The following is a 27712-nucleotide window of genomic DNA, read 5'->3' on the forward strand; positions in this document are numbered from 1 at the left end:
AACCCAGACCTGCCAGCTAAGATCTGGGGTGGGGGCTGAGGGAGCCCCCAAAATGTATTGCTTAGAAACTTGGAGGCAAGAAGGATGGAGAGGGCCAAGGGGGCTGGCATCTCTGACCCTCCCCTCCAGGCCATAGGAAACCTGCAGGAAACTCACCCCTCCCAAGTAGCCACCTGGCCAGGAAGGGAGTCCAGAGGCAAGGGGTGGGCACAGTGACCACTGGGGGCATGTGGTTCCCCAGGCTTGTGTCCCATTGGGTATCGGATGGGGAGGGGAACTTCCCCTACCCCACCAGCTCCAGCATTTGGCTTTCAGGCGGGCTATCTCTCCCATGACCAGCACACTCCCTTGGAGCAGATGGGGAAACCAGTCCTGATGGATAGTGGTAATGACATCGAAGACTTTGGACTCAATGAGACCTGTGGAAAGAAGGAGACACTTCAGTGTTCTGTTCTTGAACTTCATCTCTAACCTGATCTTCCTTCTCCAAATCCCACCCAGTCCTCCCTTGGTCCCCAGAATAGCAGAATGCTAATACCCTTCAGATGCACGGCAACCAATGGTATGAGCTGGGCTGAAATGTCACATTTATTCACTTGCCCTCACTGAGCCTTGTGCCTAGACTGGTGCCTGTTCCCTAATCTCACAGAGCCTAGCACATGTGTCACCCTGTCTGTGCTGTTCTGTCCTTTCTTTCTTCAAGGAAGAACTGTGGGACCAAAGAAGGTCCAGGAGCCTCTTGCTTCCCACCCATGCCCTGGCTCAGTCTTATGCCTCCAATTCTCTGCTTTATTGCCTGGAAAAAGAAAGAACATCCTACTGAGCAGAGAGCCCAGAGATGAGCCACCTGAAGCCAGACTGGCTTGGCTCTCTCCTGCCCCCTAGCTCACCTGGCCAGGCCCCAGTTCTCTAATCCAGATTCCCATTCTGGTTGTGCTCATCTTCTGCAGGGGAGGGCGGGGCCTCTTCCTCACAAGGGGATAGTTCATCAATGGACATCTGGTTGGTGATGCCTACAGAGGGTTCCAAGGAAGCTGAGGTTAGGCCAAGAAGTAGTTTCTCCAGAACCAAGGTGTATGTGAAGAAAATAAGAGGACTGATTTTCATCTACCACCTGCCTCTAAGCTGAGCTACCTCCACCCATCTCACATGAAAAATTCACAGCCCTTGCTCACAGTGCAGCCAGAACTACCAAGTAACCCAGATCTGCAGGGGCACCATTTGGAGATAGCCACAGTGTGCAAAGAGTCCAGCCATGGTGTGCACAGGGTCCCAGAGCTTAGAATACTGCGGATGTCCCTATCACCTCTCCAGCTTTCATTCTAGAACAGCCCAAACCAACCAGCCAGCCTTTCATGTGGCCTCCTATTTTAGTCTGACTGGCTCCATTTCCAACTCTAGGAGTCAAAGAGTTGCCTGGGACTTAACAAAAAGTAGACTGCTGTAGCTCCACCAGCCAGCCCTAGAATGTTCATACACACACACACATACACACACACACACGCATACATAACAACACCCACCACTTGCTGCCCGTTCCTTCCACTTCTGTTTGTTCTCCTGAATGTACTTGGTCCAGGTGGAGCGGAAACTGACCACATCAGGGTTGGGGTCTCCTACGTCTACATCTAAAGAAGGCTGGCGCCACTGGAAGCTAGAAACAAGACCCCATACAAACCCCCAGTTCCAGATGTGAGACCCAGCCCTCTTCAGAATCCAATTCTTAGCCCTCAGCATGGAAGAGATGGAAGACCAGGAAAAGGTTCAGGCTGTAGTCCTCCTCTTTTCCCTCTTCTAGATACCCCCAAATCCTTGTCTATCTTCCCGTAACTGCACCCCTCCCTCTCCACACTTAGTCTCCTGGTAGAAGGAAAACAGAAACAAGATTATCTGAAAGACAGCTTAGACCCTTAAGGGAAAAGTAATATAGGAAGCCTAGGTATGAGCCACACCCCTCTAGTCTCATCCTTCTGTGACAAGCAGAGGGGCTTTCAAACTTGAAGCATCCCACCTCCCTCCTACCCTCCCTCCCACCTAGGCTGTATCTTTTCTCCTGAAAGAATCCTCTTTGTGCAACCAATGAACCAGGACATATGGTTACCCCAGTCACAGTCACCTAGGCTGACTTTTAGATTTGGAATCATCATCTGCCAAGGGCTGGACACTCTTCTCTGCCACATCAGTCAGCACAGAGAAGGTGGGCTCCACAATGAAGTCAATGAAACCTGCAGGAAGGGGGCAAGCAGCAAAATGTCTCACTTGGAGGACTAGGCAGAGGCAAGAATCTCATGGTTGTGAGCCCTGGCTGCAAGTAACAAAGCCTAGAGAAGTGACCTGGAGCTAGAACTTTCCCACTGGGGATAACTTGGAGACAATATCTCTGTGAGCCCAGAGAGACCCTTCTAATGCAGCTCCAGGTATCTGTCATAGAACCCCACATCCAGCCCAGCATCCTTGCCTCAACAAGAAGAACAGTTCGGGAACTTGGAGGCTTAGAACAAGCCTGACCAGGCCCAGACAGCTCCTTTCCTTTTCCCCCTCAGACTCACCTATCTGGGACTGAGCCACCAATGTGGAGGTACGATCACAGAGTGGAGAGAAGGGCAGCCCCAGCTCTGCTTCCTTGTCACCCTGGGAAGAGAAGATACCTTGGGGTTGGGAGGGCTGGGGAGATAAGTGGCTGCAATGGGAGAAAAGGACACTACCCTTTGACCTGGAAATGAGGGGTGAACAGAGATAACCAGTATCCAGGTCTGTGGGGAGAGACTTGACCCCACAGGCTTGGGATCAATTCAAGAGTAAAATGAAAGGTGGTAGCCAGGTGGAGCTCTGGAGTAGCTGTGGGAAGCTTGCACACCAGGGGGTAGGAACTGGCAGGGTTACCTGGCGGAAGAACTCTTCCATTAGGGCCTTGGTCCAGCGGCTGTGGACTGACCACTGCTTGGTTGGATGGCTGATGTCAGCAGCGTGAAGCAGAAGAGATAGGGCCTTGGACTTGTCAATTCTGGTTAGGGCAGATGTTAAAGAAAGGGAAACTGGTCTTTTAGGAAAAGGAGACCTTGGCATTCTCCAACTTTCAGTCACACAAACACTCCTTTTCACATAACTCTAAATAGTCTGTCTACACACATACAAACTCATCTGTATGTATAGATATAGAGCACAGATCAGTAGCTGAGAACCCAAGCTCTTAGAATCAATGGGTGTGAATTTGACTCCCCCTCATATCTACTACCCACTATTGTGAGACACTAAGCAAGTTACTGAAAACATTCATAATTCATTTTCTTCAAGCCAAAAGTGAAAATAATAAGCCTACCACATATTGAGTTGTTTTAGAATTAAATGACTTATAACAAGTATTTCAAGATGTCTGACACATAACATGCACTCAGTGATATTATTTACAATGGAATCATCATGATACTTGTCATTAACCCCCACCCCCAACGTGTCTCACAGTGACCCCACAATCCCCATTCAGACACCATACACACAGGTCAACACACACTTCCAGGACACAATCCATTCTCTCTTACTCACACTTATACATTCCCAGCCACTTCTAAACAGCATTAGATAGAATTATAACATTTGTTCTGTCTTTGTTTTGTTCTTTTTTAACCTCACACAACTCTCCCAGTGGCCTCTAAAACAGGAGTTAGTGTGAAAGGAGGTACTTCACTGTTACCATTTCAGATAAGGACAAGTGTCCAGAAAGATCAAATGTATTTCCCAACATTCCAGAGTAATCCTGCCCTACAACTACAATAAAAACCCCTATCCAGGCCCCCAGCCAATGCCCTCCATCAGACCCATTAGATAAATCCAAGCCCATGTTCACAAAACCACACACACCCATGTACACTCAAATGAGTGCCTGGAGCCAGAAGTGTCTCTTAACCAGGTAAGAACCTAGCACACCAACTGCCTAGTGTACTTGCTGCTTCACAAGACTCTCCCTCTAGCCAATCCCTGCCTATACCCTTCGATGTGCTACCTTTCCAGCTGCTGCAGGGCTGTCTTCATGGACTTCACTTGCTGGAAATGGCAGGACATGTCTGTGGCCAACACCATCTCAATAACCAAGGCCCGAAGTTCTCTAAGTGGACAGAGAGAGAAGGGACTGGTCCTCTCAGCACTAGGCAGGACTAAAGGATATGGGGAAAAGAAGGCTGGGATAAGGGTGTCAGGGATGCCATATGCTGGCCTCTGCTCACACAAACTCATCCTTGGTGAGATTGATAAAAATGTTCATCTCATCGTCCTGCATCATTCGAAAAACAGAGCTGATGTGGTGATTCTCCAGCACCGAGCGATCGTTGTATAGGATGGCACATTCTGACCTGTAAAGCTGTATGTCATGCCCAGCCCCCTATAAAGCTGGCAACCTGGGCCCCTCCTGCCCCCACCATGCCCCATTGCTCACTTGGTCTGGATGTGGAAGCTGTTAGTTGTGCCTGTGTGCTCATAGTCATGGATGGCTGCAGCAAAGATGATAGCCAAGACCTCATCTCTGACAGGCAGTGCTAGGGAAGAGAAGAGGATGAACTTGGACTAGCCCTCTGCCAGTCACTGCCCAGACACCTTCCTCACAACTACAGCACTCCATCTATCATCAAAGCTAGCCACATGTTTCAACTCTCAGAATGACCAGAGACCTTCCTCTGTCCTCATCAGTCATATGCCCACTACACCCCATCATGTGTCCCCAACAGTGCCCAAGAAGTATTGGTACACCTGGGAATTCTCTGGATGAAGTTAATGCAATTTGACTCCAAAGCTGTTGACACCAAGGAAACAGGATGAGGAAAAGGGCACTGAGAGAGCAGCCAAGACTTCCTAGTTCTGGATCCACAGGATCTGAACAGCAGGAGCATGACCTACCACCATGCCTGTGCGGAGCAGGAAGCAATGGACTGTCTGGGTAACATCAGCTGCATGGATCTGGTTGTGGTAAGGGTTCTTATATTTCCCATAGCCTGTCTCCAAGGCCTCCAGAAAACTCATCAGAAACACAGTGGGAATCTGCAGGAGTGGAAGAATGGAGACATCAAGGATATACAGGAGTGATGAGATGGGCAATCCCAGCACTCTTTACAAGGTAGTCAGGTATAATGATGCTCCCCTGTAATCTCAGCACTTGGCTAAGGCAAGGTTTGCAAGCTCCAGGCCAAGGTGAGCTACACAAGGAGACCTTCTCAACCCCACTTCACCCACCTACCCTCTCCAGAGAACTATTACAGGCTCTGATCCCAAAAGAATGGGGCTCAGATTCAGGATCTAACACCTGCAGCCTGTGTCACCTTGGGTAATCCACATGCCTCCTTGTGTTTCTTCCTAATTGCAAAATAAAGATAACACCACCTACCTGGGATTTAATGAGAAAAGTACAAGACATTTAGTCAGTACTCTCTAAAGAATATCTATAATTATTATTACTTCCCTGGAGATTTCTAAGAAAAGGAAAGAAAGCCTCCCTCCTACCTTCCAACTACCTGCACCATCCCCAAATCCAATACCATAGAGAAGGCCCAGAAGCAAAGGAAGAATAAGGTGAGCTGCAGAGCACTCTTGCAGCAGATGTGGAGCACCTGCTGCTCTGAGAAGCCTTCCTTGACCACCTCCACTCCACATATGCCAATGAGCAGCCCACCAGGCCCACATTTTTACACACACATGCACACACCCCAAGAGCCACTCTCTCATGGCTTGAGCCACTCTCAATTCTATCCCTGACTACAGATGCCCCTGGGGTATCTTTGCCTCCTTCAAGAGCTCAAGGCTCCTAGAGGCCAAGGCTAGTATCTTCACATGAGGCCAGGAAGGGATGCAGGGCTCAGGACTTGGGGAGGCTCCTGCAAATGAGCTTCAGAATGACAATGGACACAGAAGACATGTCACTTCTCAGACCCTAGCATCCCCCACCCCTACCCCTGGAGGGCTGTGCCCCAAATTCAGGGAATTTTAAAGGACTGTTTCCATGACAACTGCCCTTGCTTTTGCGTTGCCATGGTGTCCCTAGAGGGAAGGGAAAGGAAGAAAAAGGAGGGATCAGGGAGGGAAGAGACCAGGGAGCTTGGGAAAGAAGCCTGACCAGGACCCCAGTGGACATCCCTTTTTCTAACTGTTGTGAAGCAGTCAAGCAGGCTAGCTAAAGCCAACCCAGTGCAGCTGCTCTTGGGCCCCCTAAACCTCATCCACCCACATAGGGAGGGAGTTTGGGAGAAGCTGGTGTCTGAAGTTCATCACAATGACCTACTGAAACAGGAGTTAGAAAAGGGACCTGCTATTCTTGGCCTGAGAAGGGCCTGGAAGTAGCAAGGAAAATTCAGGAGGTCAGGCCTCATGAAGGTCTGGAGGAGAACCCAGGTGAGCAGCTCATGACTACCATGACAGTTCTTAAGAGGTGTCAGAAGAGTCAAGGGTCAGGGAGAGGCTTCATGGACAGTATTCCAGTGAATAAGACAGGGACTGCTAGGGGGACACCTACACACACACACACACACACACACACACACACACACACACACACACACACCGTGTACTGCTTAGCCTAGGCCCTTCAAGGCCAGCCACTTCACCTTCAATATCTGACACCCCTAGTGTCACCCCAAAGTCTCTTGTCAATCCTGGGTTCTGAAGTGGTTTTTTCCTAGCCTAGTTCCTTCCCAGCGCTATTCCCTCCAGATGAAGGATCTAGAGCAGCCTTCTATCTAGATTGTCTTCCTCTGCCAAGCACAGAGTCCTTCTCAACTCTTCTCAGAGCTAGTCCCCTTCAGAAAATCATCTCCAGAGCTGGAGACAGAATAGTCAGATTTGCACACTGGTCCCTCCCCTCCCCCAGGGAATAGATGGAGAGACTCTAATCGCAAAGGATGGCAGACCTGTACCCTCAGGAAGCAGTCAGTGAAGGGAGAGGCTGGATTACAGCAGTTTCAAGAGAGGCAAGAATGACGTGAGCAGGAGTGTCATCCCTGACACTGGGGCGGGATTTGGGAGCTATGGAGTCTACTCATTGGGAATCTTTTAGGACAGCACAGAGAGGAGTGGAGGGTCCAGACTAGAGGTGGGGGATGTGCCCAACCTTGAAGCGGCTGATGAGACTATGCCGAGTCAGCAACTCAAAAACAATGGTCCTCAGAGCGTGGTCATCTGCTGCCCGTTCAAGGAAAAGACATCAAAGCACCAGAGGTCCAGGTTCTGTGGAGAAACAACAGACTAGGCAGGAAAGCTCCCCTCCAGAGCTCCCCTGCCATGGCAAGATCAGCTGGACTTCTAGGCATACTTCCCAATGAAGCAAGAAAGCAAAGGTGGGTAAGTTGGGTTTCTTTTATCCCAGGTGTCTCTCAGAACCAGAGAGACAAGAAGACAAGTGGGCGAAAATGGTTCAGAAGAACATGGAAATAGTATTTAAAAAGTAAAAATCACACCACAAACAGAATCTAGAAGTCCCAATGGCTATTTCAACCCCCAACCTTCTCCTCTTTCCCAAAAACCCAGGGTCACCTTGAGACAGTTGTGGACTGCAGTAGAATACGTGGGGCCCACAGCAGTATACGTTCTCCGGAACATCCTAAGAAAGAATATAGAAAAATTGAGTATACAGTCTGAGGAGCAGAGATTTAGCCAACTGGGGCTGTGAGATAGGTCAGGGTGAGTAGGGCCATGAAAAGTCAGGCTGCTGGGACAGAGGCACAAGAGAAGCAGGGGAGGCTGAGTATGGGCAAACCTCACCGCTCCACGAAGATCCCCGCCTGCACAGCATGCACAATGCTTCGGAACTTGGGCTTCTCTTCTGCCCTGCGACCTTTGGCTCGGGTCTGCTGGGTGAAGGTGGAGGCCAGCCAATCCCGCACCTCTGAAGGCACAGCATCTGACCGAAGCTCCCGAAGCTCGTCCTCAGTATCCAGAATTTGCCTGGGGACCAGGAGGAAAGTCACAGAGGAAAGAAAGCAAGTGCTTCCATACCTAGAGACCCTGCATCCAGCCATACCCGCTTAGTGACTCTCCCCTCAATCCTCACCTTCCCTTTCTTTTACTACAGCTCTTTGTGTCTATCTTCCTATGCAACATCTCCAATTAGTGAAAGAGCTCACTGTGTGAAGTAGTGAGATCACAATAGACATGATTTAGCAGACAGTGAAACACCACCTCCCAGGGATTCTACAGGGCAGCACAGTTCACCAGAAATGAACTATAAGGTTCACATATGAAATTTAATTTTTTTCCAGGTGTGGTAGAGCAGGTGGACCAGGGTTCAAGGCCAGCCTTAGCTTACTTAGATAGCAAGTTCAAGCCAACCTGGATTATATGAGCCCTTGGTTCAAACAAACAAAAACAACAACAAAAAAGAAAATTTAACTATTCTAATAGCTACACTAAAATGGTAAGAAGAAACTGGTAAGGGGCTTGAGAGATGACTCAGTGGTTGAGAACACTTGCTATTCTTGCAGAGAACCAGGGTTCAGATCCCAGAACCCACATTAGGCAATTGAAACCGCCTGTAACTCCAGTTCCAGAAAATCCCACACCCTCTCTGGCCTCCATGTTGGCACGGGCATTCATGTGGTATACATACATACATATACACAGGCACATACAAGTAAAATTAACATAAATGAATCTTTTTAAAATTAAAGAAAAAGGATGGTTTCAAAACTGGTACGTTTAGTGGTAAATTTTATTTATGCTAATTCCTCCAAAATATTATTTCAAAAACATACAATGAGTGAATGACATATTTTGTGGGGGCGGGTTTCTATCTCTAAGAGCCAGGATATAATTTACAGATACATTTCAATTCATCCTTGCACACTACAAGTACTCAGTAGCCAAATGGAATCAGAGTCGTCCCTCCCGGTCAACACAGGTCTAGAGATGTGGTCCATGTAGGTCAGGACTGGATGGTTTCTAGGGTCCCTTGCATCCCTGAAGCCAGCACTTTTTCCTGGCACTGGGGATCCGACCAGAGTGCCAGGAATGTGAGGTAAGCACTGAGCTCTACCTCTCCAGGCAGTCTGTCCCTGTCTCTGCATCTCACAGCCTCTGTATCTCTGCCCCACCCTCTCTTTGTCTGTCCCCGTCGTCACAGTCCTCTCTCTCCAGCTCTGCCTATCTGACATCTTCCTTCTCTGTCTGCAGACCTCTCTCACCGTGTCTCATCGATGTAGACAGCCTCCAGCAGGGAAGCTGTGTATTCCAAGTTTTTCTTCAGCTCCTCGATGTTAACCTCCCCGTTCTCCAACTGCTTCACCATGTAGCGCAGCCTGCAGGGTATGAATACAGACGTCCTGTTTAGACACTAGAGCCCAGTCAGGGGATTCCCCAACAGGGAGCACTTTGCAGAAACACCTTCAGTCTTCTGAGTTGTTAATAATTCTAACACTAATGATAACAGAAGTCAGTGTTTTTCATACCAGGCTATGGCTTCTGCCTGTAGTAACTTTATATACCCCCACAGTTTTAGCCTAGGCAGGTAGCAGCCCCAGGAGTGATGTTTCTGGAGATGATTTATTTCACAGTCTCAATATTTCCCCATGAGAGAGGGCTTTGGGATCAACACCAATCAAAACAATCCCCAGGATCCTTCCATTGTCTTGGTCAACATGGGGAGGAGGAGCACGTCTACAGCCCCTTGACCCTGGCAAGGACAGCAAAGGCACAGAACAAAGACCAATCTGAATGCTTTTGCCTGGCCTCACTCCACGCAGGCAGAGCTAATGGATTATGATTCCAGAATCCATCAACCAGGACAAAGCAAGTTAACCCCTGGCTGTCCGGGCTCATGCCACAGATAACCTCTGGCAGAGTCACTGTGCCCATGTCCTGTCTCTGGCCCAGCTGAAGTTCCACCCTGGTGAAATGGTGGGGTGAAGCCAGGCTCTCACTCATCTGATGCCTTCCCCAAGGGGACAGTCCCTTCATGCTTTGCAGTTTTGGATTGGGGGAGGGGGGGAATGTCACTGATTAACTGAGAGGTTTCTTGGAAGTCTGGCAAGAGCAGCTCAGAGTTCCAAATGAAACTCTCCGCTCTAGACAATGATTTTGAAGAAAGCAACTCACCACCCTCCCAACACATCCCACCCCCACCCCCACCCATACACAGGCTCTCCTGCCCAGGTGGGATGAGACAGTAGCTAGGACAATTTCCCACTGAGAGGGGGCTTCAGAAACCCAAGGTCACCCTGTGAGTCAGGGAGGAGAAGAGAATGAGTCAGGGACCAGAGGCTGAAATTAGCATCAATTCCCAGGGATGCTGGGGGAGGGAAAACAATGGCATGGCATTCCTGAACAGAATCAGCTCTAGAATCCTGGGGTCTCAGCAGCTTTGGAATAGGGGTGCTGAAAATAGCAAGCCCCGGGAAGTATCACCAGCCAAGTCTCACCTCAGAGTCCAGCAGTCCTGGCCTACATGTCTGAGAGTAAATGGGGCAGAAGGGAAAGGGGCCAGTCCGGGGGTGGGGAGCTAGAGGGAGGAGCCCTGTGCCTCCAGAGTGGACTCTTGCCTACCTCATCACCCAGGCCCCACTGGTTCCATGTGGAAACAGCCAGTTGTCAGACAAGGAGGGTGGGTTTAGGAAAACTCAGCCCACTCCTGCTTCACAAGGGAAAAATGAACAGAAAGGGACTAGACATCTTGGAAGGCTTTCCCAGCCAAATAAGCAAGAAAAAACCACCAGCCAGGATCTGCCAGGATATCACAGAACAAAAGGTGCACTCTGCCTTTTGGCCCAAACAGGGCTTCCCTCTCTACTTAGTCCCTGCAACTGGGGGTTTTGGAACAGGCACACACACATACACACACACACACACACACACACACACAAAAAAAAAAAAAAAAAAAAAAAAAAAAAAAAAAAACCCAGAAAGGCCTCTCCTACTGCCTGTGGTTCACCTCTCCTCATATTCCTACCCTTACCCTAATCTACTACTTCACTCAGACCTCTTTCAACCAAAAGCAGTGTTCTCAGTAATCAATGTCCTCCACCACTGTCTTTCCCAACCAAGCCAGAGGAAAACCAGTGCTGGCTCCCAAGTGAACAGCCACACCCACGGCTTCTTATTTGCATTTATTTGCATAACTGCTAACAATGCAGCTGGGAAAGGATTGCAAACCGCATTTCCAATGCACAAACCCCACTCCTTGGAATGGTTTACCAGACTGTATAGTCTTTGAGGCTGGAATCCCAGGTTCAAAGTTCACTTCCTGCAATGTGCCCTCGGGCAAGTCACTAATTCGTGTGTGTGTGTGTGTGTGTGTGTGTGTGTGTGTGTGTGTGTGTGTGTGCTTTGCCTGCATATATGTCTTTGTACCACAGGCATGCCTGGTGCCCCGAGGAGTTGGGGAGCCTCCATGTGGATGCTGGGAATCAAACTAAGGTCCTTTCCAAGAGCAACAAGTGCTCTTAACCACTGAGCCAGCTCTCTAGCCCCTAATTCTTAATCAGTATATATTAAAATGTGACCTGGAGATAAAATAAAAATTAAAATGTGGCCCAGAGGGATTGGGGAGATGGCTTAATGGTTGAGTCCTTGCTACTCTTCCAGAGGATCTGAGTTCAGTTCCTAGCACTCTTGTTTCTCCAGCTCCAAGGATTCAACATCCTCTGCTGGCCTCCACAGGCACCTACACACATGTAGTATATATGCCATGCACAAAAATAAATACACATACACATAAAAATAAAATATTTTTTAAAAGCAGTCTAAGCCAGGCAGTAGTAGCACTTGCCTTTAATCCTAGCACTCGGGAGGCAGAGACAGGTGGATTTCTAAGTTCAAGTTAAGCCTGGTCTACAGAATGAGTTCCAGGACAGCCAGGGCTAACACAGAGAAACCCTGTCTCAAGCCCATCCTCTTCAAAATAAATAAGTAAAAGTGGTCTGGAGACAACAGATACCAGCATCACCTTAAATCAAAATGTAGACTCCAAACTTCACTGCACATTTGTGGAACCAAAGGAAGGCATGCATTTTTTAAATTTATTACTCCTGTGTGTGTGTGTGTGTGTGTGTGTGTGTGTGTGTGTGTGTGTGTGTGTTGAATGTGTGTGGATGCAGGTGTGCCATGACCCATGCAGAGGTTGGAGGACAACTTTGTGTAGTCCATTTTCCCCTTTGGCCTTCACATGAATTCTGAGGACTGAACTCAGGACATTAGGCTTGCTCCAAAGCTCTTTACTCCCTGAGTCATTTCCCTGGCCCAGAGCCACAGGTTTTTAATGAATACCCTAAGTAATTCTTAAGCACTCAACTTTTTACTCTAGAGCCTCAATTTCTTCAGCTGAGAAGTGGTAAGCAGTCACACAACAATATTAAGAGAACTAAATGAAATAAATGTGCAACAAGCCTGGCACGGGCAAGGGATCCCCATAAATATAACTGGACAGGAATCAACTGCCAGTTTCACTGGCTCCCACTCTGCCCCCACAACAGTCCTTCAAGCAAGCACCTTCCTGTTCAGTCTCAGCCTAGGAGAAGAAATACAGTTTACATGCAGGAGATGACAGAAAACGCTAGTGACTAGCGTCTCTCCTATACAGTTTAAAACCTCATTTGATTCTCACAAGCATTTTAGGAAAGAAGGAAGTGTCTTTTGCCCAAGGTCAAAGGACTTGTCAGTCTCGGGTTGGCAAAGCCCACAACTCACACTAAAGTTAAGGAGACCTACTTATGTCCCTACACTTGCATGGTATTATGACAGCACAAGTCTGACAGTGTAATTAGCTTGTTGAGAGACATAGGGCATTGAACCAGAGCCTCAGCCATGTCCACCTTAAGTGTTCTGTTGTCTGGACCTGTCAGTGAACTCACAGGACATGGCAATTATCAGTGTGGCACAAACAGTGCCTGCTTTACCTTGGTCTCCATACTCAGAGCACACAGTATGTGCTCAATAAAAGTTCATCAACTAAGCTGGGCGGTGGTGGCACATGCCACTAATCCCAGCACTCGAGAGGCAGACTGATCTCTAAGTTCGAGGAATGCCTGGTCTGCAGAGTAAGTTCCAAGACAGTCAGGGATACACAGAGAAACCCAGTCTCAAGGGGGAAAAGAAAGGTCATCAACTAGAGGTGTAGGAAGACTAATCAGATGGAAGGCCACCTGCCAGAACTTACAAAAGGACACTTCCCAGACAGGCTTCTGAAAGATTACTGGTGAGCCCTGGGACAGGAGTGAAGCTATAGGTTGACTTTGAACCATTTAAGTTCCCCCTTCTCTGGCTGCTAGATTTCACCCAGGAACACACAAAGAGCTTCTGTAGGAGTCTGAACAAAACATGATCAAGGCACCAGAAAGAGGCGTGGGGGCTGGGGGAGATTAAAGAGTAAATTTGACAAATAAGGAATCCAAGAAGAGGAGCTGGACTCAGGCAGCTGAGAGGATCCAGGTGCTGAACTGTATCCTCCTAAAGTCAAACACACATGTGGGTACACGTGTGCACAGACACCATATGCTAGGCAGCAAGGCCTCCTTTATCTCAAAGTCCTCCAGAGGGAAGACCCCCATGCCTCACTAGCTGCAGAAAGTCCTTTTCTCCACCACATCACTTCTAGTCCAGCCCTGTTTCAGACCTCAGAGAACCTGGCCCCTCCCTGGAAAACAAGACAAGCCTCCAGGAAGACTGAAGTTTCCCAGAATTCCTTACACCCCATCCATACCCACTTCACCATTACATTTCCTCCTTCACTTTCAATGCCCTCTGATCTTGACCCTTGGTAGGCCCCTGGCTCTAGTTGGAATAGAAGACTCTGGCAACAATAACCCTAACACACAGAAGACCCCAATCCATTTCTATGGATCACAATGTGACAGGCAATCTGAGGATTTCCAAAGTTGCCTGCCACTATTCCAGTACCAAGACTGCCACAAAGATCTTTGTAGGTAGGGGGCTTAGAAAAAGACTGCTTCAACCCAGGGGGCTGAGAGAAGAAGATAGTAAAGAGCTCAGTGGCAAAGCTCTTACCTAACATGTACAAGGACCTGTGTCCCCTCCAGCACTAGGGAAGAGAGAGAGAGAGAGAAAGAGAGAGAGAGAGAGAGAGAGAGAGAGAGAGAGAGAGAGAGAGAGAGAAGGAAAGAAGAAAGAAAAAGAAAGAGAAGAGAAGAAAAGAAAAGAAAGAAAAGGCCTGGTATGGTAGGTCATACCTGTGATCTCAGCACTTAGGAAGCAGAAACAGGAAGAATGTCATGAGTTCAAGGTCAGTCTGGCCTACAGAGTGAGGGAAGAGAGAGAGATGGGGACTGTAGGAGGATGCAGGCATGTGAGGTCTTAAGGATACCAGGAATCAGGAAAGGGAGAGAGAGAGGAAAAACTTGTGAAGACACCTGTCATAGTCAAGCAGAAGTGATAAACAGCAAAGAGAAATGGAAATAGAAGAGTTCACAAGCAACCACCCCTCTCCTGCCCTCAGTTTTTCTGCCTCCCCTCTCTCCTGGCCTCTCCTTTCTTCCTGGCCTCCCCTCTCCTCTGGCCTCTCCTCTCTTCCTGGCCTCTCCTCTCTTCCTGGCCTCTCCTCTCCCCTGGCCTCTCCTCTCCCCTGGCCTCTCCTCTCCCCTGGCCTCTCCTCTCTTCCTGGCCTCCCCTCTCTCCTGGTCTCCCCTCTCCTCCTGCCCCCCTCCTCCTACCCCCCCTCTCCATCTTGGTCCCTCTCCTCCTGCCGCCCCTCTCCTCTTGGCCTCCTCCTGGCCTCTCTTCTTTCTCTACCTGCCTCCCCTCTCCTGTCTTCCACTCCACTCTCTTTCTGCCTCTTTTCTCCTCCCCTCTCCCTGGCACTTACCTAAGGATGGGCCCCTGGAGATGACTCCTCTGGACAGGAACAGGGTTTGCCATGGAAATCAAAGTTCTCTACTCAAAATAACAAAAAGCCGACCCCAGGGCCCAAGGGCCCCTACTGGGGAACAACTCCCTCTTGAACCCCCTAACTTCCTCTTCCAGGTTCTAGCAGAACTGAGCAACTGACCAGAGAGCACTTTTTGGACAGGGAACTGGAAGGGCCTGGCTAGAGGGATGATGAAGCAGAGACCTAGCCCACAGGAACTGGGTGAGAGGCCGCGGGAAAAGTTTCACATCTGAATCAGACTGAAAACAAGAATCTGCTGTCCGAAGAGTCCCAGAAAGGCCAGAAATAGCACAGGCCAGCCCCTTGCTCTGAGGAGGTGGGGCTCCTCTTTGGGAAATAGGGATTAGCAGGCAGTGTCTGGAGGCAGGGACGGGAACCATCCTGAATCTGTCACGGAGAAGTCTATGGTAGGAGTGGAGTAGGCCCAGCTAGAGCCCAGAGGGGCTAAGCAGATCCATCTCCTGCAAATCTGGGCTTCTCCCAGGGCCTTTCTCCCAGGAGCCTTGGCCCACCTGAGAGAATTCACAAGACAGGAGGATGAGCTCCCCAGAGAGTTAGTAGCAGTTGGGAAGGGCCTTGCAGAAACAAGAGAAGCTCACAAGTAGGGAAGTGCTCCCCACTCCACAGTGAAAGAAAAGTTTGGGGAACTTGTTCAGAGAAAGAGAATGTAGGGTGATGGGCGGGGCCTGGCAGAAAACAACAACCAGAAATAAACAAAGAACAAACAGACAAACAAAAGCCGATGCTAGCCGAATTACTCCTAATTTACATGCAGAGACTGGGGGATACCGTGAATAAACCAGAGTGAGGTCAACACAGCTCAGAAGAAGAGGAGTGACGACAGAGCACAGGAGGGGCAAAATGAGGCTCCCAGAGAGCTTAAGGACCAAGACTCCTCTTCCATCCCTGACTTCACCCTCCAGGAAAAAAAGCCTAGCCTCTGCAACCTAAGCGGACTGCGCACACAGCCCCAGCAGCTTCCCGATTGGCTACAAGATGACATCACCAATACAAGTGCATTGGGGCCACGATTGGTCTACCGGGGCTAAGGCGGAGCTTAGGAGGAGTTGGGAGTGTTAAAGCCAAAAGTATCCTCAAATCTAGGGTCCCGCTTTAGGCGTGGATTGGGGGAAAGGGCTCAAAGGGATGAGCATGACCAAAAACAGGGAAAAGGAAAGAAGCAAACACAGAGCTCTGGTTTTACGACGGGAAGTCTTTTCCCTCCTTCCTTACCGCTCAGAAGCCGAGAAATTAAAATACCGTTACTGTGCCAAGGCCTTAAAGGAGTATAAACAAACGAAGTTTAGGGACCTGCTGTTTCTCAGCGGCAGAGCTCTCTGACAAGTGGAAGTGGGCTTCGACTGCAGATGAGTAGTAGAGAATAAAGACCCACAGATTGCTCTCTAGAGGACAGGTAGCCAAGAGGGGTTGCTGTGAAGCAGGGGGACCACTCTCTGTGCCCCGCTGCCTTCACCCTCCCTTCCATGGCCATCAGATGCTTAGCACTTTCAGAAAGAAAGTGCTAGATGCTAGACCCAGCATCAAGGTCTCAAGCCAAGCTTTGGCTTGTTTTGCTCCTGCTGACTCTGAACGTGGGGGGAGGGGGGGGGCAGTGCAGATGACAGCCAGCTGCATTCAGCCCCAAACAGCGGCACCCTCCAAGCTGTGCTAGCTCCCCGTCCTGCCCGGCTCTACTAATCTCAACTCTCCCACTGAGAGGTAAACATTAATTTAAACTGGAGAGGATATCTTGTCATCCACTCTCTTGCCCGGCAGCACCAAAGGTGGCGCACAAATGGCCGCTCACCCCATACCGTACGCTGTGTCACCTAGTCCAGCCTACGATTATAAATAGAACCTAGTAAAGAGAGAATCAGGGGCAACCATCATCCTTTCCTGGGGGCTCGGGATTCACATATTCATCCAGACCTTGTGCTCTACCTCTGACAAAGCTAAGTCACCTGGCTAGGAGGAAGGACAGAGATGCGTAGACCCCACAAGAAGTCCAGTATCAAATTTCTCTTCAGCTCTTAAATGTTATAATTTATTTTTATTAGTATATGTTAATAAATTATGTCATTTTATGCTATTATGTTAACATGAAAAGTTAGAGGCTTCCTTATGGCACTTCCATATTTATGTGTCACTTTTGCTTGTTTGGGATTTTTGCTGTTGTAGTTTTTGTTGCTGTTCGAGTTTTGTTTTTTGTTTGTTTTTTTTTTTTTAGACTTTATTGTTGTTTTGTTTGTTTCTTTGTTTGTTTGAGACAGGGTCTTTCTCCATAGCCCTAGAACTGATGATGTAGGCCTGGCTGGCCTTGAACTCACAAAGATCCACCTTCCTTTGCCATCCAAGTGCTGGGATTAGAGGTGTATGCCTCTACACCTGGCTTTATGCTTTGTTCTTATTCACCCCTCTCCTTCACTGCCCTCTCCCATCCTCCTTGACCCCTTTTTGCTGGGTCCTCTCCCCTCCAAATCATCTCCCCACTTGCTTTCCTGTCACATTTATTCACTTGCTCACTCTTCCCCTCCCCTCTTCTAAGGTCTCTTCCTCCCCTGTTACAATGACCATTTCTACTTTCATTAACCCTTAAAATTAGAGGTAGAAAAAGCCCAAGCACAGGGACTCCCTATCCTCCCACACTCAACTTTCTCCACCTGTACCAAGGACTAATCATTGGCACAGGGGACAAATGTTGGGTCTGGTCAGATAAAATGAGAGTGGGACAGGAGTAGTGCTGTGGAAGCGATTATCTAGCTGCTCTCAGGGATCCAAAATCTCAGAAACTTGGGGGGAGGGGAGAAAATCAGCTAAGTCCCATTTTAAAATGACATGAGTAAAAATCAGGAGAATTTGCCTTCATTTTCTCACTGTGTAGGACCATGGGCAGATCTCTCTGAGTTCTAGTTTCCGTGTTTAAATCTGGTAAATACCACATGCATCCCAGAAGTCTAGTGAGGACCTGATGAGATAGTTATGAGAGCACTTTGGGAACTATATACAGTGGTACATCCATGCAGGAGATTATTGCTTTAGTCCAATCCTTTAGTTAGTTTTGCAAATATTCATTGAGAGGTTTCCATAAACAAAGTCCCAGATGCCCACTAGTACCCAGGACCCAATTTTCTCATGCAGTCTTCTATGTGTGGAAAATCTCTAGTCTCTCCTCGTGTCTAGGGCTTCTCTCTCTTCTGTAGTCCACAGGAGCTGGAAGGCAGCAGAAGCAGAGGCAGGGACTGCAGAGCATGGAGCTGCAGCACCCAAGAGCACCCAGAACTTTGCCCCACACTCCCCTCGATCCCTGGTTCCCATTGCTATCTGAGCAGCTCTAGTTCTGGCAGCTGGCGGGGTAGAGTGGCGGGGGTGGCTCTAGAGATAAAAATAGCCCCCAAGTGGCAGAACTGGGGTGCCATTCTGGAAGACGACAGAACTCAGGTTGATATAGTAGCCATGGTATCCATGAGAAATCTCTAGGCACTGGATCGGGAGGGGTTCGAGGAAAGGGCAGAGGTATTGTCAGCACTTTCCCATCCTGATGGGTGGTGCTGTTAACAAGGTAGATAGAAACCCAAAAGATCAAAAAGAAATTAAATAGAAGTGTAGAAGGTCCTGGAGGGCAAAGAGGGACAGAAAGAAATCTGGGAGGTGCTCCAGAAGATGGCCAGCTCAAACATTGAGCCACAGAGTGAAGGAGTCTGCTTCTACTTTGCTTGTGTATGAAAACAGCTCCCCAGTCTCCTAACTAGAAGTCATTCCTAATGGGTGTTCCTAGCAAGAGTCCAGCACAGCTCAGACTGTGCCATGGAAAGACACAACTTCAGCAGCTTAAGCCTTATATCAGACTAATAAGAACTCAGGTGTCCCAATGCCCAGCCCAATACAGCACACAAATGTATCACCTCTCCCTTAGATTTCAGCCCTTGAGAAAGGGAGTAATTGGGAGAGGTGGGCAATAACATAAGGTGAAGGCAGATGGGAGAGGAGGTGCCAGGACCCCATTCAAAAGAATGCTTTTCCAACTCACTTGTCCATTGATCCCTCTCCCTGCACTGTGGAGTTCTGCTTATTAGCCACCTCCACAAACCACCCCACGAGTCCAATAGACCACATCCCAGCAGATGTCCCCAGCAGATGTCTTGCTTCTAGGCGACTGACCAGATGCTTAAAGCAGTCTAAGATGGGTAAGAGCTGTCAGCTTGGCAAGAGACGACTGTAGGTGTGTGGAGCAGCATAAGGTTGGGTCAGCAGGATTACAGTCTAGTCGCAGTACAGACCCCATCCTACCAACTAGCTCTGGGCATTGGCTGCTTCCTCTGTAGCCCTGTGCAGCTCTTACATTCAGGGCCTGGCTTTGCAGGCACTAGGGAAGCAGGGTATCTGGGCCTTGATTCCCAGGTTCTAGAATTCTTCCTTTCTGATTAGCTCACTGCTTCCCCCAATCAGCATTTACCAGGTCTTAAAGGAAGAGAGTAGCTTCCTTTTTTATCAGAGAAAGGTCACTCACTATCTAACCACTCTGAATTTCCCAGGAAGTTCTCCTGCATTTCTACCCTCAATCCATTCTGCAGCAATCAAAACAACGGCCAACTTTGTTGACATTTCAAAGGCAAGCAGAGATGTGTTATGCATCTTCCAGGTTGGAATTCCTAAAGCTCTGGCTTGGTGCAGAGATGCTCCAGGCTATGAAACTTGGCAAGTGTGCTCACTCATCCCAGGCTGAAGGGAGTTTCCAAACAAGGTGGACATAGAGGACAGAACTAGGGAGAAGGTGCCAGGCTAGATGTTGGATGACTGATAAACAAGGCAGCAGGAAGCTAAGAATGTGGAAGGAGAGGGGAAACTTCTGAGGCCCAGGATCCTGTCAGTCAAAGGTTCCCCAGGCACCTGACCCAAAAGCCCCATTCATCCCAGCCTAAACGATGCCAATACCAGCTGGCAGCCTCATAGCCCACTGCAGCCACCTTAATTATTTGTAAATCTGACTTCTCACTGCAGCTGTACAATCAACTGACCTGAGAGCCCAGCTCAGCCAAGAGTAACCCTAAAATACTCCTGACCCTTCTCTCAGCCCTATCCCCAGGCCTCCCTGGATACAGCTTGGCCTTCCTCTCTGCCAAACCCCATCACAGCACCAGATGCTGAAGCAGAATCCTAACAGGAGCTGGGGGGGGGGGGGGGGCAGTGTGTGTGTGTGTGTGTGTGTGTGTGTGTGTGTGTGTGAGAGAGAGAGAGAGAGAGAGAGAGAGAGAGAGAGAGAGAGAGAGAGACTAACACCACTTGAAGAGCCCTGCATTGAATGCTTAGCAACCACTTTTCTCCTACCCCTGCACAGGAACCCCTCTCCCTGTCCATCCCATCTCAACCCCTCCCAGAACTCCCTCCAGGCTCTCTTGGACCAGCTGTCACCCCCCTTAGGGACAATCTCTGGATCTAACGACTTCTGGCCTCCCCAGTGTCTCACCTCCACCCCACCTGCTGCCCTCATTTTAGGCCTCTTTCTCTGCAGCTGTCCTGGAGAGAGTTGGAAAATAGCTACTCAACTTCCATACCTGAGAAAACCAGCCCCTTGAGATTCAAAGTCAATTACTTGGCTTCTTCCCTGGAGGAACTGAGAGGATGAGGTTGCTGATCAGGCAGAAGAGAGGTCCTGCAGGAAGCAGGAGTTGGGGCTGGACTCTGAAGAAGGCCCCAAAGGGTGTCTTGCATCCAACTTACCCCACTGTCACCACAGCAACACCTACATGATGGGATCCTCCCCACAGACTCTCTGTCTCCCAGGCAGAGATGAGGAAGTAGGAGGCTGAAGACAAGAGAGGGTAAGTGAAGGCAACAGGGGCCGAGAGGGCAAAGTGGGACACAGAAAAGGAGAAAAAACGAGTCTAGGAAAGAAAGGAAACCCAAGAAAGATGGGGGCAGAGGAGAGTAAGAGAAGAGAGTGTAGGAAGGGTGAAAGGGAAGGAAGGAGAGAACAGAGGCCTTACAGATTTCCTCAACCATTCTTTTGCAGACTCAAAGACAAGTAAGACCTCTTGTAAGGGTTTAGTGGTGGCTAGCTGGCTAGCTGGTCTTTTGATTTTAGAAACAGAGTCCCATGTAGCCCAAGTTGGCCTTAAACTCCCCCGAATGCTTAGATTATGGGTATGCACTGCCGCACCTGGTCTCAAGGTTTTCTTTTCCTCCATTCTAGTCTGGGAGGGAATGAGAGGGGAAAGGTCTAGAGAGGTCGAAGCTTTTCTCTGACTGAATCCCACCTGGCTTTCCAGGCCTATATTGCCCTTCACCTTCCTCTGGGCAAAAAATGTCAAGTGAAAACTCACATGTAGCCACTTTGTCTCCCCAACCTACCTCCTGGGGTTCTGGGCAAGCATAATAGTATCTAGGTTCTACAGGACTTGCAGAGAACTTCTAAAATAAGAAGTGGAAGAAATACAAATTTAAAGTAGAAATAGGAAACATATGATAGGAGAGGGGGACAATTATGACCAGAAGGAGAGGTTCCCTAAGCCATAGCTGGGACTGAAGGAGGAAGACCTGACCCAGAGTGAGAAAAATCCCCTCACTCGGTGTTCTCTCCTCTCCACAGTTCCAGGTAGCTGAGGGGTATGATCTGCCTGACAATATTACCCCAGGCCAAGAATTTATGATAAATGCAGAAGGGGGTTCCCCAACACACACAGAACCCCTCCAAGGAGGAGGGCTGCTTCTCACACTGACCATTGCTCAGAACTACAATTGTTCCATCTTTGTCCAGTTCAGCCACTGGGATAAGATAACAAAGACTTCGGCTCTCCTTTCACAGTAACCCACATCTTTCACAATTTAGCTCATTTCCAGCCCCACTGAGGTCAGAAACATGTCCTCACCCCTCCCATGTAATCAGCAAAACTCGTCTAAATCATGCCCCAAATATTGGGGTCCAGTTTACTTGATATTCATGTATTCCTGCCTCCCAAATCTTCATCTTTTTTTCTCATCCAGTCATTAGTCTTCCATTAATTCCTTCACAAAGCAAGTTCCCCCATGCTGAAAGATCTCCAGACTCTATCATTTAAAGCCCCTTCCATACGGACAATACCAAAGAACAGAGACTCTGGGAAACCATATGAGTTCAAGATCACATGGCACAGAAATGTCAGAGTGGGAATTTGAGCCCAAACTCACCTCTTGATATTCTCTCTGACCTTCTTCCATCATCAGCCTCCATGACTCTTCCAGTACCTGTTCTGTCCAGGTGTGTGGGAAGCTCTTTCTTTTATCTGAATTTGAGTTGCCCTGTATCTGGGCCTTTCCTCAGCTTACTGCAAGAATTCCCCTCCCTCTACATCCCAGATGCCACTCAATCCTCATTCACACAGTGCTGTGAAGGAAAGAGAGATGATGGGAAAGGCAATATAAAAACCAAGGAGAGATTCCCTGGACCATCGCGAGAAATGAAAGAGAGAGGGCTAGTTCAGGGAAGACAGCAAAAAAGCCTCCCACTGAGGTCTGCGAGGCCTGGTGCTCCTGTTGCCAGAGGTGGAAGGAGCCACAGATCATCCTGCAATCTCCACAGCAGCTCCACGGCTATATGCACAGAAGGGGGAATGACAGCAGGATTCCAGTGTTGGTAAGAGCCACACAGATTACTGGATGGAGCATATTCGACATGATAACCAATAGCAGGACCAATCAATGGGACTCCGGGTCCAGTCCCTCAGATTCCTCCTGCTGCCCTCTGGGTCTCCCCTAGGACTGAAGATCACATATACACCATATCTCATTACTAGCATGCTCATTCACATACACTTGTACATCATCTCATCCATGTCTAGAAACATTTGAGGCATTCGGGTAGGAGCATACCTTCCCAGCATATTAACTGTCAAACATACTATTCGTAGCCATAAAAAAAGAGAGAGACATCATCACGGAGCTGTGCTTCTGTCATTCATCACCCTCTACCCAGATTTATAGATATACATATCTGGCACTCACAGTTTCAGTCTCTCGTTGACACAAAACACAGCCTTTATATCTTCTCTGTAACTCATTCAGTTCCAGGCTCTATCCTGAGATTCAATAACTCAAAACACAGCAACCGTACCGTCTCCCTTTCTTCTACCTCCATTTTCTGCCCATGCTTCCCTCCTGTGTGGAGGTACACATACACCACAGAGTCGGAGAAAGAACTGGATTCCATGACTTCATACTCACATAATACATTAATTTCTTTTTTCATTTCCTTATAATAGTATTTCTTGAGAGCCTGTGTTGCTCAAGGTACCACATAAGACTCTGATGAAATAAAGATAAGCAAGTATCACCTCAAATAGGTCCTTGTTCTAGACTCAGCTATTATGACCTTGAACCTCTGGAGTCCTGAAAATGAAGCAAGGGAGAGACAAGAAAAGAAGACTGTGCCTTCACTGTCCCACAGACAGGAGGAATTTCTATCTGTAAAATGTAAAATCCTGAGAGAAACTGGGGCAGAGATGGGAGTGAGGCTTGTATTGCCCTGGGAGACGGAACTCACATCTGTGTTTTCATGTGTGCATAACCCCCAAAGAAAGACTGGGCAAAAACCCAGAGTGGCAGGATTTTACCTCCTGTATAAGAGTAGCAAGATGGTGTGCCTCTCCACACCACTGGACAGCTCCTTGAGGGCAGGAAGCATGCTCACTTCATCCAGTAGTACATCTCCAACATCGAGCATGCTACCTGTCCCAAGCAAGGCACCCAGACTGTTCTTTAATGAAAAAATAAATGAGCCAAGGCAGCACATCAATCATGGTTTGTCTTATTCAAAGAAGACTCTGAAAACTACTTCTCCATCTAGACTCTCTCTCCCACAGTCCCCAATTCCCTCTGGTCTTAAAGGGGGACAGCCCAGTCACAACGCTCATCTTCAGCTGGAGATGCTGAAATCAGCATGACCAGCCCCTCATTTCCAGGCTGCCTTTTTCAGCCTCTTTATTTATGAATCTCCTGAGTTAGAAAAGTTTCCCTGCTAGCCAGAAGTAAAATTCCACTGTTAGAGACTTCCCCAATTCATACAGCCTCAGATTCTCAGCTGACCCTTGACAGATTCCTAGTGTGGGAAATGGGATTCCTGAATGTTCTTTCCAATAAGAAACTGCCCTGCATGATTCGATTAGTGGAGGCTTTGTATCCATAGGCAAAAGCACCCTAAGAGTCTGGATGTCCTAGATTAGAACTTTAAAGGGAGGGGGAGTAGGATTGTTGGGTTTGGGAACCAGATACATGAAGAGACAGATATGTAGAAATCCCATCTGTCTTCATTTCCACTTAGTGCCTAGTCCTGAGACAGCCATGACTACCTCCCTGTTTCCAGACCAAATGACCTCTTCTACCCTCACCCTTGAGAAGGAGGGGGCCCTGTTTCCATTTCAGGGAATTCCTCCTTTCTCACTTCTTTAGAAACAATGACTAGATGGCTGGGAAACTTCTACCTAGGAAGCAAGGAAGGAAGGAAGGAAGGGAGGGAGGGAGGGAGGGAGGGAGGGAGGGAGGGGCCTGAAATCCTGTTGTTTTTTGTTTTTGTTTTTGTTTTTGTTTTTCCTTCTTCTGGTTGTCAAAGCCTCTTTAATATTCAGACAAAGACAAATCCAGAAAGCCATCAACCTGGGCTCTACCTTTAAATCTTTCTCTACCTTGAGAAAACAAAACTGAGAATCCACTCCTGGGGATGAATCAGCTAGCTAGCTTTCCTTAGGACCAACTTGCTGAAGTGACATAGACCAAATTAATCAATGAGGTCACTGATTCTTGCCCACCATGTAAGGCCATCTCAACTAAAGCACTATGGAAACAGGCTACCTCTACAGTTTTCTCTCTCCAGAGTTCAGTACCACCTTCTGGGGTCCTCTTTTCTCACATTAAAGAAGGAAACAGCTTTTCATTTTCAGGAAAGACTTTTGCTTGGATAAAAAAATGTGGAAGGTGATGAAAACGGCAAATCCATTCTACCACAGGGTCCTGCTACCTGGAATGAGGGTCAAGTCTGATCAGCCACTAGTGCCATCCTGAGACACTGGAATTCTGTCTGTGGCTCCTGATGCCTCATCCTTCCTCTCAGCCACTTCCTCACCTGCCACTCTCCTCAGCTTAGTTACCATTGGCAGAGCATCATTTTCTATCTATCGAGACCCACCCTACAAAAATCTATTCAATTTGGTTTTCTATTTCTTTATCCTAGAACTCATTCCAAGGCTGCGCTTCATAGAATCCAGCAAATTGCGTTGGCCAGAGGCAGCGAAGGAGGGAGACAGAAGCGCACATTTGGATTCCAAGCCTTGTTGCCCACTGTGCCTCATTCTCCCCGAGGCCTCTGTAAGCAGCAAGCACATCAATCAGACTCACCTGCTCAATCTAAGCTGTCAACTCATCACCATTGGTGAAATATTTAAAGACCAAACAGACATGGGCATCTGTCCACCTCCTACCTTTATTCCCTCCCTTTATCAGAACCAAGGAAGAAAAGACTCAATGCTTGCTGCTGAGGGAACTGAAGAAGAATGGGGCTCAGGGATGGTTATCATTTTGTTTTCTATCGATCACCTCTTTCCTAGGGCTGCAGAGAATCTCTTAGAGAGATGTACGTCTTCTCTCATTCTCTGATTAAGAATCAACAGACTGCAGAGATTATCCAATGGCACCTGCCTGGGAGGTGAACACTGTGTATGGCTTGTCTCTAACCCAATCCTGTTCTGCTTTGAGGGGCAAGATAAAAACTTCCTTTTCTTCCTCAGAATGGTGCATGGAACGCCTGAGCCCTTCCTCTCTTGTATTCTTCTCCATGTACTCTAGTCCCACAATAAGGAATGATGCCTACATGAGCTTGGAGATCCTGGGAGATCCTATATAAACAAAAAGGCTTTGATAAAGCCAATTATGCTGCTCCTGTCAATCAATCTTCTTCACCCCCACCCCCACCACCACCCTTCTAGCTCACAGGTGAGGGTTCCAGTCACTTCTCCAGACCCCAGGTGGATCATTAATATGCATTTTCCAGACCCCAAAGCAGATGATTCTGTCAAGTACAGGGCACCCTCATCCTGCTCCCTGTAGGATGCAGGAGGCAGACCTACCAATCCCAAAGAAGATACATAGAACCCACAGGTTGGCACAAGTATTGCCCTGCACTAGATCCGCATTGGTGTGCAAGCACTCTTCACACCTCTGACCCATGGACACTGGTGCACATGCATGCAATGTGTCCCATATCTGCACAACCTGCTCATGGATATGTGTGAGTCAGCCTGGCACCTCCTAAAAGCTGCCTGTCCGCAGCCCTGCCACACCACACATACTGTGTGCTGCCTCCTCGAGCTGCTGCGTGTGACACTCTGTCACCCAAAGGGCCACAAACACAAGCACAAGCTTTACAACTCCTAAACCCGCTCTAGCCAAAGAGCCTCCTCTGCAGATGCTTCACACATGTGGCCTGGACACGAGTGTCAGGGCCATGTTTCCTCGCACCTGCCAATATGTGTGCCCTAGAGAATCTACCTGCCGGGTCCAATTGCTCACCCCCCACACACACACACACATACACACTCACACAGAGCCCAGGCTCCCCCCTCTCCACATTCCTCTGCCAGAAACTCACAGAGACCGTAGCTTAATCCACATCTTCTTGCTGGGGGCAGACTTCAGCTCCAGGGGTGATGGACAATCCGACTCCAGCATCTCTGGAGGACTGCGGGGGGACAGCTCCATGCTTAGCCACTGTCTAGGGAACAGAAGGAGGAGACAGCCCCTCTGCTCAGCTTTGACCCCTTGCCGAAAGACCCTCTCCCCTCATCTTAGACCCTTCCCACCTGCGGCTGGCGTGGACCAGCCAGGCCGGTGTCTCTGGACTCGGCCCAAGCTAACAAAGCTGCAGTTCCTGCGGCTGCTCCTCTTGTGCTGCCCGGCCAAGCTCTGGGCTCCCTCTTCCAGCCCTCCGCGCCGCCGCCACCACCACCGCCGCTGCTGCCGCTACCTCCGCCGCCGCCGCGCGCTGCCACAGCCGCCTCCTCGCCTCCCTCCTCCTCTGCGGGCCAGGGCCTCCTCCCTCCGCTCCCCTCCCTCTTTCTTGGTCCGCCCGCCCGCTGGTCTAGCGCGCGGCTCAGCCACTCCTCCCCCTCGCCTAGGAGCGCAGGGGAGCCGGGGGGCGCACACACTCAGGAGCGCCCAAGGGCGAGCACGCGCACGGGCACCGGGCACGAGTGACTGCTGCGTGTGCCCTGAGCAGGGGGTGGGGGGTGGGAGGAGTGCGTGTCGACAGCGCGCACAGGCGGCCCACAGGACTTGGTGTGGATGGTGGGGTGGTTCCTCCCGAGTGTATTCAGAGTTTCTGTGGATGCACACATGTGGTCGCAAGCTTCCAGGCGTGGATAACTGCCCTTGTGTTCCCCGTGGTCCTTATCTCTCCCTGGGGCACCCGGACGTGGGTGGAGTGAAGCCACAAGCCTCAGCACCTAGCTAGGCCAACCCGGCCCAGGCTCCTGTCTTTGAAAGGGAAAGTTCTGGCGGCTCGGAGCAAGGCTGGCGTCCCACAGCTAGCCTCAGCTCCCACAGCGGGGTCTTCCCGACCTGCCTCTGTCGCCTACCCCATGGTTCCTCCAGACACCTGCCTGGAGGGAATTTCTCCCTGACTTAAAGCTCTGCAGAGTAAGCAGCCCCCAAGCCTTCCTTAAATACCCAGTAACTGCACACAGCCAGGAAATCAGGCCTGATAGCTCGCCTCACCCGGCCTGCAGCAGATCCAGCTAGTTTCGTTTTATTCTGCCTTCAGAGGAAGAAATTTAAGGGCTGAAGGCCCAGTGCAGAACAGCCTCTCTGCTGAATAAACATTTTGTGAAACAAGAGGATGGGATTTAA

The 27712-nt window shown here is 49.1% G+C and overlaps 1 protein-coding gene across 1 annotated transcript; it reads right to left on the reverse strand.

Annotated features, from left to right (window-relative positions):
• Positions 1–894: 894 nt before the first annotated feature.
• Positions 895–26788, reverse strand: Pde1b (phosphodiesterase 1B). Its single transcript, XM_059248123.1, is given in 17 exon segments — positions 895–1013; positions 1524–1654; positions 2117–2225; positions 2550–2631; positions 2884–3004; positions 4001–4102; positions 4221–4346; positions 4430–4514; positions 4517–4529; positions 4888–5028; positions 7088–7164; positions 7167–7203; positions 7510–7576; positions 7738–7920; positions 9156–9269; positions 26457–26579; positions 26668–26788. Coding segments are annotated over 16 exon segments (1602 nt in total). The 5' UTR covers positions 26567–26579; positions 26668–26788; the 3' UTR covers positions 895–909.
• Between the last annotated feature and the right edge of the window lie 924 nt (positions 26789–27712).

Source organism: Peromyscus eremicus, chromosome 20, assembly GCF_949786415.1.
Source record: "Peromyscus eremicus chromosome 20, PerEre_H2_v1, whole genome shotgun sequence".
NCBI lineage: Eukaryota > Metazoa > Chordata > Mammalia > Rodentia > Cricetidae > Peromyscus > Peromyscus eremicus.